The sequence below is a fragment of the Excalfactoria chinensis genome, chromosome 1 (genome assembly GCF_039878825.1).
Source record: "Excalfactoria chinensis isolate bCotChi1 chromosome 1, bCotChi1.hap2, whole genome shotgun sequence".
In the NCBI taxonomy this organism is placed as follows: Eukaryota; Metazoa; Chordata; class Aves; order Galliformes; family Phasianidae; genus Excalfactoria; species Excalfactoria chinensis.
In genome coordinates, this window is record NC_092825.1 from 21,057,873 (window position 1) to 21,073,409 (window position 15,537).

At 38.0% G+C, this 15,537-nt stretch overlaps 1 protein-coding gene across 6 annotated transcripts in view; it reads right to left on the reverse strand.

Moving 5' to 3' along the window:
* PTPRZ1 (protein tyrosine phosphatase receptor type Z1) overlaps positions 1 to 15,537 on the reverse strand; it is a 128,703-nt gene that overhangs the window by 87,012 nt on the left and 26,154 nt on the right. For all 6 annotated transcript variants that reach the window (XM_072333408.1, XM_072333424.1, XM_072333416.1 and 3 more), the window contains exon 2: positions 4,755 to 4,820. In XM_072333408.1, the coding sequence (XP_072189509.1) occupies positions 4,755 to 4,820 (66 nt within the window). The remainder of the gene's footprint in view (positions 1 to 4,754; positions 4,821 to 15,537) is intronic.

The window sequence follows — 15,537 nt, forward strand, 5'->3', positions numbered from 1 at the left end:
CCTGTAGGCAAGAAGGCTATTTGAACAGGCAGACAGAGTGCGGGTGAGAAGAGAGTCTGAAACCTCAATTTTTGGGTTAAAAGAAACAGGTGACATCTTACTGAAAAGTACAATCAGCTGCTTTCTTGAGCCACAGTTCAGATAGCACAGATGCATGGTTACTTTTTAGGCTGAGTGAAAAGCGAAGTAAACCTATAGATGTTTATGGATGTGAGCAACAAGTTTCCCATCAACTTTATGAGTGGTGAATGTGCACTAGAATTGCCATACGATAGAACAATACTTGAAATTAAAACACTAAATCTTGTTTGGACAATAAAAAGACCTACATTTTCTCAGTACCACTGAAAATAAGGCTGTTTTTATTTCAGTTAAACTGCGGGCAACTACACTTGAAATCATCAGCACATATTTCCAAAACCCAACATGGCAAAAATAACCTTTCAAATGTCAATGACATTGCAATGACAATAAAGTGGAAAAATATAGTATGCAGAGATCTTCAGGGGGTGTTGAATTAGACATACAGCAATAACGATTTTATGTATAAAATGGCTAACCCACGACACATGATTAGTTTAACGTTCAATATTGGAGCCAAAACAGCAAGCCATTATGTTTAGGCATAGTTACAGTGGATAGCATTGGTGCAAGGGTTGGAAGAGCATCTACACACTGTCAAGTTTTACTACTGAGATATAATAGTTATTCAAAATTATCTGAAAAGATTATAATTAATTTTCCTGATGAACACCGCATTTTGTGTGAGTCAGCAAGTGTCACCTGGTAGCAAAAAAGGCCAGTAACATACCAGGCTACATTACCAACAGTACAACCAGCAGGATAATTAATTTTCCTCTAATGCACTACCGAAAGGACATCTAGAATACCAAGTGCAATTTTAACTTTCTCCCCAACCCAGTATGACACAGACACTGACAAACTAAGGGCCACTGAGATGGCTGGGTGGTTGGAGGATATCCCATACAAGGAGAGGCTGAGGCAGCTGGGTTTCTTAACGCTGGAGATGGAATAGAATGTCCCATGTTGGAAGGGATCCAGAGGGATCATCGACTTCAGCTCCTTGCTCCACCAAAAATCAGACCATATCTCTGAGAGTGTTGTCCAAATTCTTCTTGAACTCCAGCAACTCAGCGCCATCACCACTACCCTGGGCAGCCTGTTCCAGTGCCTGACCATCCTCTGGTGAAGAACTTTTCCTAACCCTCAGCTGCCCCTCCCCTGGCACAGCTCCATGCCGTTCCCTCGGGCCCTGTTGCTGTCACACGAGGAAATCACAGAAAATTATCTTAGAATACTCAAGAGACTCAGAAGTTTAGATTAAAATCACCTTTTGCCAGCGGAAGAGTTGCTAGTGTCTACAAGGCAACTCCAGCTCATTATATCATATAAGTAATGGCAGCACAAAGTGAACTTAACAGTTGTGAGGAGACAACACTGAGCTGGCTGTGCTATTCATTTGCATAACTCAATTTTAAAAATTCTTTAGTTTATGTAATTCCTGTTTGGAATTTCTTGCTTTTAACAGAATTCAGCTCATGTTTTACCCTATGCCACATGACTGGTTTGTCGCAAAGTCAACAAGAACTCAAATCTCAGGAGTAATAATTTCAACCAAAAGGAACTACACTGAAAAAAGAGCCCTTCTTTGGGCATGTTTTGCCTAACCTTAGTGGTGGAGCTAAGTAATGTCTAAATGATCTCTGATCATCAACTTCTATGTAACTGATTTGAGAAAATACCTTTTCTCATTATGCATGTTTTTTCAACAACAGAAATGGTTGAATTCACTTTTAGTATATGACAATTTCAAAATGTTTGTTATGTCATTAAAACTATTTTCTATCACTGTTTTGATGAACAAAATAGAAATTTGTTCAAGTAATGTCTATGAGTAGACTAGTTCAAAATCAATTTCTCCTGAAGAAAATGGATGCAAATACAATGTTCACTTGCCCTGACTGCATCTTTAATACTCTACTGTCTGTGCAAATACACAAAGTCAGGAAACACACACACACACACAAAGAAAATCATGCTTGAAAGTGGAGGCTTTGTCTGTGGATCAAAGCTGAGTTCTTAGAAGTACTACAAAATGTTTCTAGTAACATTTATGCCATCATTAGACAATTACCAAAGAATCAAAATGTGATGATGAGTCATATAAATTAAAGTACATTGCTCTATTAGGATACATCACCTTCGAAAATTACATGATTTCAGGAGGTAAGATTCAAGTTATTTCTCTAGTTTTGTTTTACTTTTGCTCACAGCAAAAGGAGTTTATTGATTTACCATGACTAATGTATTTGACATTTCTTATTTGATATAAACGAAGTCTGCTGAAACTCAGATAAATTTACCAGGTCAGGTAGATGCTTCCTTGTCACAGTTGATCAAACTCCATGGCTGCGTGGTCCCAAGGTCCACTCGTAAAACTTCACTGGCATATGAAGGCTAATTTTTTTTCAGTGAGTGGGTTATAAGATAGAGAAATATAACTAATATCCACAGAAGCGATGAAATGGCAAAGCATAGGTCATCTATTCAGAAATGTATGTGTTGCCTTATGTCTCAAAACTGCAAATCTGAATTAACTGTAGTAGTTATCATAGAATCATTAAGGTTGGAAAGGACCTCCAGGATATCTAACTACTGCCCACTTTCATGAAGTCCTGTCATGTGTCTCAGATAATCACAGGCATCTCAGGTGGTTCTAGGCAACTATTAGTACACTAGTTTGGATTCTGAGTATATTGAAGAAAATATGACATATGAGTACTTGACACTGTTTGCAGTTGTACTCTGAGCAGTGACGCACAGTTATATTAAATGTAACTTATCTTCTTATTCAAGAAGACAGTGTTTTTAAGTGAAAGTGGAATTTGTGTACTCCCTTTCATATCATAAATAAATTCTGTGGTATTTTAGGAAAACACCACGTAAAACAGGTCTCACAATACCAAAGCACTGGATACCTTATTTATATGTGGCCCTACAATAAGGCTTTGAAAAACCTTGTCCTGTCATGACAAGGATTGGCCTTCAAATACTTGAAGGGAACATATAAACAGGAGGGGGAATGACTGTTTACATGGATGGATAGTGATAGGACAAGGGGGAATGGTTTTAAATTGAGACAGGGGAGGTTTAGGTTAGATACTAGGAGGAAGATTTTCACTGAAGGTGGTGATGCACTGGAGCCTGTTGCCAAGAGAGTTTATGGATGTCTTGTCCCTGGAGGCATTCAAGTCAAGGCTGGATGTAGCTCTGGGCAGCCTGGTCTGGTTTTTGGCAATCCTGGCCATGGCAGGGGAGTTGAAACTAGATGATCTTTGAGGCCTTTTAACCCAAGCCTTTCTATGCACTCATATACATCTGAGAGTATATGTCTGGTTGGAGAGAAAGGCTTTGCCAGACTTTCTAGGGAAAGGCACGCAAAGTGAGATGACTAGATGCAGGTATCTCACACATTATGGGAGTGAACCAACAGGTCTGAACTCTCCAGCTTGCAGTCTTTGCTGTTTAGCCATCCAGCAATATAAAATACCCAGCCAATATAATCTGAGGCTGTTGCTGCAGCTTTACAGTAGGTGCATGCTCTGAGTGAGCTGAGTTAGCCTTCTCTGATGTCCTATGCAAAATCCATTCGATGTTCTTTAAAGCAAACTCATAAATTGCCCTCTGGTCACCTGTAATCCTGGAAGCTTATCTCTGCACTTCTCTAACTGCAATATTAAAAAATGGATGGATTTTGGACACAGAATATTGTAGTGATTGATTTTATGCTTGGGTTTTGCAGTACAATATGTGTAAGTGGGAGTTTTCATTATAAATCTCATTTTGAAGGGTTTATGACTAGCTTGTTTCAATTCTCCCTAGGCTCAAAACTTGTTAGATATGTTTTACCCTGGAAGATAAAAACTATCCCGAAAATGAGAAAGAGAGTGAAAGAAAATGAATGGTATAGTTTTCTTTATGTACAAGAACATATTTTAACCAAATATATGAAACACTGAAATCATTAAAAATGTAAGAGAAAATGGTCACGGGAAGACCATTTTTATGTTCTGGGTAAAATATATGTATCACTTAGGAAAAAAAATTACCTTTCCAATACTACTGGAAGTGGCTTGACATACGGAAGAACATAGAAGGGTAACTGTGAATTTCCTATAGCTCTTCTATGATTAAGGAATGCTCCTTCAGAATTTAAGGATATAACTTTCTTACTCATGCAAATGAGATTTTATGAGATCTCTGCCTAATGACTGCCTTTTTAGGATAAGTAGCATAGTACCTGAAAAGATGCTCAAGTAGTCAGAAGCAAAGCATGGAAGTTCATATGCAATATATGGGTATATTCTTACCCACAAAATGCACTGCACATTGTTTTAGCTTTTCTGTGTGCTTTTCAGACTTGCCAGAATAGAAGTATTCAGATGACAAAAGGGAACCTAACAATGAAGGCCCAGCCTTCACCGGTCTCAAGTTTAAGGTTTTAAGGTTGAGAACTTGCTTTTTCCAGAAGTAACAGATATAGGAAGCATAGTCTCTCCTATTGTAAAGTTGCTGTAATTTTTGAGACTTTACATTTTTTCTACATTTTTACTTCAGGAGTTGTTTAGGCATACGGCAGGCAGTAGATACACAAAACAGGCTCTTGAAGTTTGAAGAATGAATATGAAAATATGAAAACAAAGTAAGTTCTCTCATAGAAGAGTTTTGCTTACCTGTATATGACCAATCAACCTCTTCGGTCAACTTCCTCTGCTGTCTGTAGTATCCGTATGCCAAATCTGCAAAATATCAATGAATTTACAATATTAAAAATAGAGGCTAATAGGAGCACGACATATAGATGACTCTCTCACCCCCAGGAAGGTAACCACTGTGGGAATTACTGATGTCTGATTTACCTAGTCATTATTTTGAACTTTAAATGGTAAGAACTGGTTGACTGGAATACAAATACCATTTGTATTGTATCATATAAAGGTCACAAACAAAACAATGTGTTTTCTCAGTTCATCGGAATCTCTTTTGCTATTCTATTCTTAACTTATGGCTTTACACTTGACATCATCTGTGATGTCCTTCAGAAAGAACCCGTCTAAATTGGAAGTCAAGGAAAGTTGAACTTCAACTTCAGTATGGTTAGTCTTCACAGTTTTTCTCTACCTTTCTATTATTGATGCCATTTAAAGATAATGAAGAAATATTCCAAAATTTCACTGTGGACTGGCATCAGCACTTTAGCTAATGTATCTGTATCTCCATAAACCCTACTGAGAAAAGCAAGATATTACATACTTTTTAATAACATTGTTTTTCTTTAGAGAGACTGACTGTATAAATTGATTTTTTTTTATTTTTTTTTTTTTGACTGCTGAATAACCTTCACCATTGTGCTCTTTGCTGGAATAATTCTAGCAACGCTGTGGGTGCGTGCACATAGAAGACTGTGCCCTGTAATACTTATTATTATATGCAAATTGGAGATTTCTTTGGTAATTTCTAGAGTAATAATATCTTCACAAGTTTCATTAAATACTGCTCTAAAGAGGCACAATATAGCCCATTTAAGAAATAATTGCATATGAACACATTGAGTGCACATATGGATTGTCTCCTTGAGAAAATGCCATCAAATTTTGCTCACATTCTGCAGTAAATAGAATTTCATGAAACAGAAGTATAACATCCATTTATTTTTTTTTAATGGGAACGAGTCTGTAGCACAGCTTATGGTACATTAAATCACAATTGCTATTTGTACGGTTAGCACTCTTCTGTGCTTTAGAATGATTTTCTGCTACCTATCTGAAGTCCATGTATTTTAATAAATTCATCAGGACATCTGCCCCCTCCATGAAATTGCAATTCCCCTTCAGTGTTTTTCTCTTCACTTTCTTCCTCCTCATCAAAAAAGACACCCTTGTAACACTTAGCAACATTCAGTCATGACTAAGATTTCTACAAAAAGAACAACCCTCCCACGTGAGTAGCAGAACCAAAAGCAGACGCAAAGGGCCTTATGTGCACGGGCATTGTCTTTGGACTATATTTTCAAGTCAATGTGCATGGTGCCTGCATCTTTAATTAATTATGTAAAAGAAAGCTGTTTAAGTTCTGATTCACAGGTGTTAGTTGCTGTCTCCAGTTTCCTCCTTTATCCATTGTCCTCCTAATTGTTACTTCAAACAATCGCTGGAGCATTCATATGCTAAGTGCGCAGGGTTTGGGCGTGAGAGCGTCCCACCACTTTTTAAACTCCTCATGGAGGTCTGATGGACAAGGAGCGATAGCTTCAATGAGCAAGAAAAAAGGGGGCAAGGTTCACTTTTTTTTGGTGCATTACACACTTAAAGACCCAGTAAATCTTACGGAAAGTCTTTTATGAATGTCAGGAGACCTTAGGAGTTCATACGGCTTCTCTCCTCTGCCTTTCACATATTGCGCTACCGGCAGTCCCTTCACAGCCCACTCATAGACAGTGATTACCTGGGATTGCCACCTTCTGTTACTTGGGTGACAAAGTGGAAGAAAAGTAAATTTGGGGAAGGGAGCAATTGGGAAATCAAAGGTATCAGAAAAACTGTATTTCTATTGGAATGTATGGGGACAAAGACATGCAACATTTCCTGCAGTGAACTCCACTACTTTCCCTGGCAAAACTTCACCATGCACAGTAAAAAGCCCTGCCGTGTAAACACCAGCTGAGAGTACAGAGACCAACTAGGAGGAAATGGTTTTAGGGTTAACAATTAGACAACCATTTTGCTTTTGGAATATGACAGCAGGTACCTCTGTTTAAACAATGTATTTAAGTCCCTAACATGTAATTTAAATTTGTATGGTATTCATAAGAAAGCCTTCACAAAAGTCTTGTGGTTTTATATGTAAATCTGCAATACTGATACTTGAACTTTTAATCATCTTGAGAGTCAGCATGGCTCTTGTGATGCTGACGAGCTCTTCAGCTGGTACACGTAATAGCCTGAATTCTACTTGAGCTTGAGGTGTTGCTTTATGAAGCAAAAAAAATCCTTTAAGTTCTTCTCTGCTTTCAGGAGGCTGTTGAACATGTTTCCAAAGGCTGCTGATTTATTCATAGTGCAAGACAGCTCAGTTGTGGGATTATGTTTCAACTGTTCTATGGTTATCTTTCTATGTACGTCAGGGAGGCATCCAAGATATCATTAAATCATTAAATGCTTTTTGTTCCCTGCTACCCTCCTTCAAAGACAGGTTTTCTGCATAAGACTGTGACTTGTTTCCTTTTACATTCTGTATAAAAAGCCCACAGTGCAGTCCCAGAGGCCTGTAAGGTTAAGAATAGTGGTGGCTAGTGCTCCACTGTGTCCTGGTTTCAGCTGGGGCAGAGTTGATCTTCTTTACAGTGTCCAGCATGATACTGTTGTGGTTGTGGAGTTAGGAGAAAAACAATGTTGATAACATACCAGTGTGTTAGGTGTTGCTGAGCAGTACTGCAAAGAGTCAGTATTAGTTTGTATTGTCCTGCCAGTGAGGGGGCACAAAGAACTGGGACAGAACCAGGACAACTGACCTAAACTGACCAAAGAGCTGTTCCATACCTTATCATGTGAAAAAAAAAAAAACAGTAAAATTGAGGGGATCAGTCAACTGGTGGTGAGCAACTGCATTGTGCATCACTTGTTTTGTAAATATATATATGTACATATTTACGTAATCATTACTGTTATTTTTCTCTTCCTTTCCTGTCTTAGTAAAAAGTTTTTATCTCAACCTATGAGTTCTACTTTTTTTCCTGATTCTTTCCTTCATCCCACAGGGAGCAGGTGAGTGAGTGAAGGGCTTTGTGGTGTTCAGCTGCCTGCCAGGTTAAACCACAGCACAGTGTTTGCGAGCGGGGAGCTGGACCAACCTATTTGTTGTTGACCTTGTCTCATGCTCAGTCATAGAGATAAAACAGAGAAGATGGGTTTCTGGTTAAACCATAGAGCTGTGAGTAATCAGATCTTGTAAGTATTTTTTTTTCCATCTAGAATGTGTAAGTATCCAGGTTTTCTTCCTCCAAAGATGAGCTTAATGCGTCTTTTGCATTTGTAGGCCTTAGTCAAGTTGCTTTTGATTTACTTCTGTGAATGAAGCATTCAGAACCTTGGCGTATATTTATTCATCACGTGAAAGTAAAAAATGAATAGTTTTAAAGATTAAAATAAATGTCCATGAATGAAATCTTGATTTGGCACTCTGTGCTGGGATAACAGGTTAAAGAAATGGAAATGGAACTTTGAATCTCCGATTTTTGTCAGGGGAAATCCTCTGAAAGACACTGAGGCAACAAGCCACAGTGCCCTCTAGAGACCGTGCTCCTCAGGCTGAGAGAAAAGAGTACTAAGAAGACAGTTACTGAGACACAAAATGTGTTTGGGGATGCCACACTCAATATGCTGCTTCGCTATGCAGGATACAGAGGGTAATCTGTAATTTTATAGCAGGCTGCTGTAATTCTACCAGGTCATTATACCTGTCCTTTTTGCCAAGGTGGTGTCAAGATACCAGCTGCTAGACACAAAAGAACAAAGGGACAATCTCCTGTGGTTTAGCCTTTGCTAACCCTAAACTACAGTCTGAACTTCTTTGCTGCATTGCCATCAAAGCCTCAATTTATGAGATTCTGTTTTATTTATGGAAGCTGAGACACATTTAGATGGCAACACACTACAGTTATACACTGGCATTAAAATCAATACAAATTTCAATTTACATGGATAGGGTTGGATTTGTGGTTCTTATTTCAAGGAAGAACGTAGAAACTTCCTGGATTCCAGCATGGAATGGGCTGCCCAGAGAGGTTGTGGATGCCCCATCCCTGGAGGCATTCAAGGCCAGGCAGAATGTGGCTCTGGGCTGCCCATGGCAGGGCACTGAAACTAGATGATCTTTGAGGTCCTTTTCAACCCAGGCCATTTTATGATTGTATGATTCTATGATAAGGGTGTAAGCAATCACTGAAAATGTGCTAATTTTCTCTTTGAGAAATATGAAGTACAGAAATTCTCATTTTAAACAAAACTGTGCCTCATGAGATCTCCCCTGCGTACACTTATATTATTGACACTGCACAAACTGGGTGTTGTCAGCACTAGAAGCTTATACAGATTCAGAATAGATTACAAAAATCTGTAAATGAGAAATCCACAAACACCTCTTAAACAGAATGATAGCACTTTTGGATTGCTATGTCCCTGAGCCAGACACCGATAAAACTGGGAGGATTATACTGGAAAATTATCATTACATATTTTCTCTATTTTAATGCACTTATCACAATATTTGCTATTGGCTGTTGCAAGGTGTTATCAGGAAGTGGCCTGGCCTAGCAAAACATTCTACAAATTTTTATTCAAATACGTATTTGTACTTTATTCAAATACATACCAGCATCTGAAAGCTTGCCCACACACTCAGCAAGCTGTTCAGAAGGATAAAGAACAAGGCACTCAGGTTCACATTTCCTTCTGCAAAGACTGACCTAAAACTGAAGGTTCTCAGGATGAACAGATTTTTGCCTAAAAGTGAATGTCTTGGGTGCTACTAATCCAAATACAGTGAAGTAACTATGACTTTATGCTTTACTTGATCTACTATTTTTACTCTTCTTTTTTACTTTTTTCTTATTATTTTTACTCTTCAGCAGCACTTTTACAGAACATCAGACATTTAGAAAGTCACATTTTTAGACTAAGAAATTGGAGAAGAGATAGGTTGAAACACGAAGAACTCATTGAGATAGTACAAAAAGAACAATGGTGAAATTAAGAACAGAATAGCTGAAATAGTTTAGAGAAATGCATGTAGCTAGTGACTTAGAAGTGGGACTCTAGACAAAGTTCCCACAAATAAGTCAGGGAGGAAGACAAAATGCACAGCTGGCATAATATTTTTCCTTTTAAAAAGCTACATGTGGTCATCAAAATAGATGCTTAATGCTTTTTATTGAAAAAAGCCAATAAATAGATTAGAAAGGCTTTTATTATACATTTTACTTCAAAAAAATAAACAATCATAAACAAAACTAAAACTGCACAAAATTACCTCTCTTGATAAATAGAGCACTTCCTCAATAATCATGTCCTTATTTTAGCTCCTTCTGCTGACAGAAAGTCCCAGGACCTATTTGTATACCTTTCGGCCATCTTATGATGGCATAGTTTCATTTTCTCAACTTGAATAATTCTTGGTTTATGCCAAAAGATGAATGAAAAGATTCAGAGCACAGTACCTACCAATCCCTTTGAGACAATGAGCCACATTCATCTAAATAACATCTATTTCATGGATTTGTTCTATTTTTTAATGTCATCCGTAAAACCCTTAAAAACACCAAGGTGATTTTATAGCCCATTTCTTCTTCATAAATTCTTTCTCCCAGAAAGTCAAAGTGTCTAAATCTTTTGTCAAGACAGGACTGAGAATTCTGACAGCCCTAGAGAAATTTAAAAATATATTTTTTACCCACAGTTCCTTTTTGGAGGGCTTATTTTAGGCATCGATACATTTTAGGGTATCTATAAAGAGAGTCAGTTCTCTTCATCATGCCGGAGTGTAGGCTGCTCACTCATACAGATTGAAAAGTGAAACTTTCTGTGCAACAAATATGAAGCCAAAATAGAACTCCTCTTGAAATGTGACAATTGTGTGTATTTACCAAGAATGTGTATTTACTAATACAGAGTGCATTAAAATGTGTGTGTGCTGGGGGGGGGGGGGAGGTGGGGAGGGGGGGGGGGAGGCAGAGGGGGAAGAAAAAAAAAAGAAAAAAAAAAAGAAGGAAAAAAAGAGGAAAAAGACTGATGAGTTTATATAATTAAGCACCGGGATATTAACAAGAACTCTGTTTACTTAAGATGTCACAATTTGATAGCGAACAGTGCCATGAATTAAAAGTATAACACGGTAAGAACTAAGGTTTGTAAATCACATTTAATCACAGTTTTCCTGCATCTCCATATACAAAAGCAACAAGGACTGCAGCTTGACCAGTTTATTTTCTACTCCTCTGCAGTTTTACATGCCTAGAGTTTACAGGATCCACTACTGTTTTTACCAGCAAGTGGAAAGTGGGAGTGAGCTCAGAATACCACAAAGTATGACCAAACTGCCTAAATTCACTGCTTCTACTTTCCTGGTGACTACTGGCAAAGTAATAGCATATGTTAGATGTATCCTTCCACTTGTGATCCCATACATCTGGACATGAAAGTGGTCTGACAGACTTCAGCTTCCTACACAACCATTAGCAGTCAGTTGAAGCATCGACTATATTAAGATTTAAGGCTTCACTAGGAATCCAAGTATCTTTCAAGTGCCAGCTCATTGAAACCAAGTAGACAATAGAGTGTTTAGGTAGGAGACTGATATCTTTCCAGAAGAGATGTTTTTGAACAGGTACAGTCGAGCGAAATTAGATTCCTATTAAGCTCTTGGGCTACACACAAAAGTAACCCAGGAAACCTGGATGGCTGGCCGGCTGCTGAAGGATCTTTAGCAGATTTTTAGGTTCCTAAAACCAAAACCAGAAGGGACTCAGGAGGACTATAATCTCCCTGAAGATGTACCATGAATGTTCAATGATTGCAGAGAGGCAGAGGTTTATGATAGAGGTGGGAAATTCTATTGAAATGCAGACATCAAGCTGTGCCTCTTGGGATATGCTTTTGTACAGCTGCTTCCATCCAGACTCTTCTCCTTGAACCCACTTGATCTTTTAGTACTACATATGTGTTAACGAAATCACACTGAAAAAAAAGCTAGGAAAAAATCCAGGCCAGATACAAATAAACACAAATTCATACAGGTTGGCGAAACTACAAGCATTTCATTTCAAAATGAATTTACTTCTGTTATATCTGGAAACTCCTCAAGGAATCCGAGTGTAATCCTAGTTTTCACAGGCTTTATGGAAGAATGGCAACTGCACAGGGAAGTGGGTGCATCTGGGAATTCCTCCATGTTTTGTCAACTCCTTGCAGTTGTATATTGTAATATACTCCTCACACTTAGAGCTCCTACTAGGCTCTTGCTAGTCACTGTGTTTCACTCCTTTTGAAAAGCAACTTGTCAGTATCTGGACCTCTGCTTCACCAACCATAAATGAGTGTGGTACATTATTCTATGAATATTATTAATAATATAATAATATATACTATAGTAATATAATAATATGGTAATATAATAATATAGTAATATATCAATAAATAATAAAGACATAATAAATATTTATTATATATTAATTATATATTATTATATACAATATATATATTATATAATATATATAATTATAATTCTATTATTATTTTCAGACTGCTGAAAACAAAAAGATGTATTAATGACTCCTGGAAGTCCTTGTTTATCATAGCTATCTGCAACAATATTCTTAACACTTAACACCTTTTTCCCATCAGATATTTTGATAAAATGTGTAAGACATCAAATAAAATAAATGCATACAGTTTTAAAATAATCTTTCTTCAAATTTCCTTTCTCAATTTCATTTTTTAATTATTTTCTATGCCTTGTTATCTACATTTCATTTACCGCTTGATGTATTTTTGAAGTCAAATCCTGTCTTACATTTCATATATGTGCAAGGCAGTACCGTGATGGAAACAGGAAGCCCTTTCTAGTTCTGTCCTATATCACCCACAAAACTGAAATTTCAGAGGTACTTTCAGAATTCAAATAATGTTTGGCAGTGGGGACTCAGGAGTGTAACAAACATTGTGCATGATCTATGTAGTCATGTATTTTATCTATACACTCCATCTTGGAGAGGAGAGGTAAATCTGCCTGGGAAGTTACACAAAGTCCATGTGAATGCGGGCAGAACATTACACCACTGTAGAGCTCAATAACACTACCTGATAGAGTGAATTCTCAGCTACAAAAGTCTATTTTACAGCATAGTCACCACCGCTAGCTCTGCATTTTTGCCAGTGATGAAGAAGAGCCTGTGTGCCACACTCATAAAAATCTACACCATCAGAGGTAATCCCTCTGTTGCTGTCACCATTGCTGATATGCACCACCCACTGCCTTACTGTGCTCATCTCCATCATTGTACGGCAAGTGCAGATGAATGTCAATGGATGCCATTTTTTCTATGTGAAGGAATTTAGTGACACACCTTTGCTCCATATGCACTTCCATGTCAGATGTCATTTTGTCAGACTGCCCCTCTGCTGTCATCTGTCACACAGCAATAAAATGTAATGGAATATTGGTGGGAAAGTTCAACCTCTACAGCCATATCATCAGTATCCACTTCTGATGTCACTGAACAAAATAGGAGACATTAATTACAGAATAGGCCTTTATGCTGTTCAATTCTGTCTCCAGACATAAGCCCAGAAAAACAAGGTTTGATCCGAATGAAGAAATAATAGCCCTATAAGATGATAGATACATGGTTTAATCAATCATTGTAAACATGAAATTTCACTGTACTGCAATAACCATTTCCTCATATAATCAAGCTTTTCACTAGGGCAGTAAAATGCCTTTTCCCAGGTCTCAGGTGGTGGTGGCACTCCATGAAAAGCTGTAATTTGTGCACTGAACCACAAAATGGAGGTTCTGACCTCTTGTTACTTGCAATCCTACACTGAGTGTATAACACAGTTTGAACTGAAAATCCCATTGAGTCAATCTTCTCTCCAAGTTCAGATTAGTTCAGTACATCTGAAAGTTCATATATTATGGCAGTCTGCTGTCAACACTCAATAACTGACTGCAAATTGACTATGACTTTCTAGCAGTAAGAAATTAAATCTTTGAAACAAAAATCAGTACGCTTGAGAAAGTCATTACGATTCATAGGCAATTTTTTTTTTACCACAAACTAAACACTGTAAGACACAGAGATTAAATACAGCATGTCTAACTAACAAATTTGTTTTCAGTTAATTTCAATTACTCATCTACCAAGATTAAATGATTTTAATTGCCAATTAATAGAGTAATTAACTGCTCTGTCAATTAACTACAATCAGAATTAGAGGAAGACATTATCTAAAAATGTGTAGTGAGTTAATTGCTTGTGCACACTAAAATCTCGTAAATAGATTTCAGTGAATCTAAAGTGACTTGTCAACTTAGAGCTTGCTGACAAAGCCATTCCCACATTGGGAATTTACCTGCCAAAGCTATTTGCTGGTTTGGATCAGTTCTCCCAACAGAACTAAGGACTTGGAGCTCTTAAGTGATGAAGAATTAGTTCCCCAAAGGGCACTGAGCAATGAACTCCCACTGTAGGCTCCCAGAGAGTCTAAAAGCCCTTGATAAACAAATATCTGCTCTTGTTGTTGGTCAACAGTGCTAAAACTGAGGGTAAAGACATTAATTAACAGGCTGAAGGAGAGGAGAGGAGAGGAGAGGAGAGGAGAGGAGAGGAGAGGAGAGGAGAGGAGAGGAGAGGAGAGGAGAGGAGAGGAGAGGAGAGGAGAGGAGAGGAGAGGAGAGGAGAGGAGAGGAGAGGAGAGGAGAGGAGAGGAGAGGAGAGGAGAGGAGAGGAGAGGAGAGGAGAGGAGCATACCTTTGACTATACCAAAGCAAACAATGAGTTATATTAAAAGGAATATGTTAACATGGCTCTACTACCAAGTATAGCAAAGAAAAGTCAAGTGAATTATTTAAGGATGGAGTGATGAAATAAGCAGCACAGTGTAACAGAATAGTAACAAAACCATGCAACTTCAATTACCATATATAAAATGCCCAAAGGATTCAACAAGACAAAGGACAGAGAAACAACAGAGGTGTGAATTTTAAAAGTATCACTTAAGCAGAAGCCAGCACAGTCTTAATAGAGACACCCATTAAACATGGCTATAAAACCTCTTGGCTTGCATAGGCAGCAATGAGTGAAGAGGAATTGTCTTGGACAGCACACACATACGTTATTCTGAAAGTAATGCCTCCTGTTTATTTCCATGGAGGCTACAACAATTAACACTATTTAATGAAGTGAATTACCAGCTACAAAACACTATTCTTCAGCATAGTCACCACCATTAGCTATGCATTTGCACCAGTGATGGACAAGAGCCTGCATACCGTGTTGATAAAAATCTGCAGCACCAGAGGTAAACCTCTGTTGCTGTCACCTCTGCTGAAATGCACCACCCACTGCCTTAATGTGCTCACACCCATTGTTGGTCTCCATCAGTGTTCAGCAAGTGCAGATGAATGTCAATGGGTGCCATTTTTTCTGCTTAGAGGAATTCAGTGACACACCTTTGCTCCATAGGCACTTCCATGTCAGATGCCATTTTGTCAGACTGCCCCTCTGCTGTCATCTGTCACACAGCAATAAAATGTAATGGAATATTGGCAGGAGGGTTCAAACTCTACAGCCATACCACCAGTATCCACTTCTGATACCAGTGGTCAGCAATAAAATAGGAGGCATTACTTTTGGACCAGCCTTTGTAAAACATAAAATATTGTTAATATATAAGTAACAAA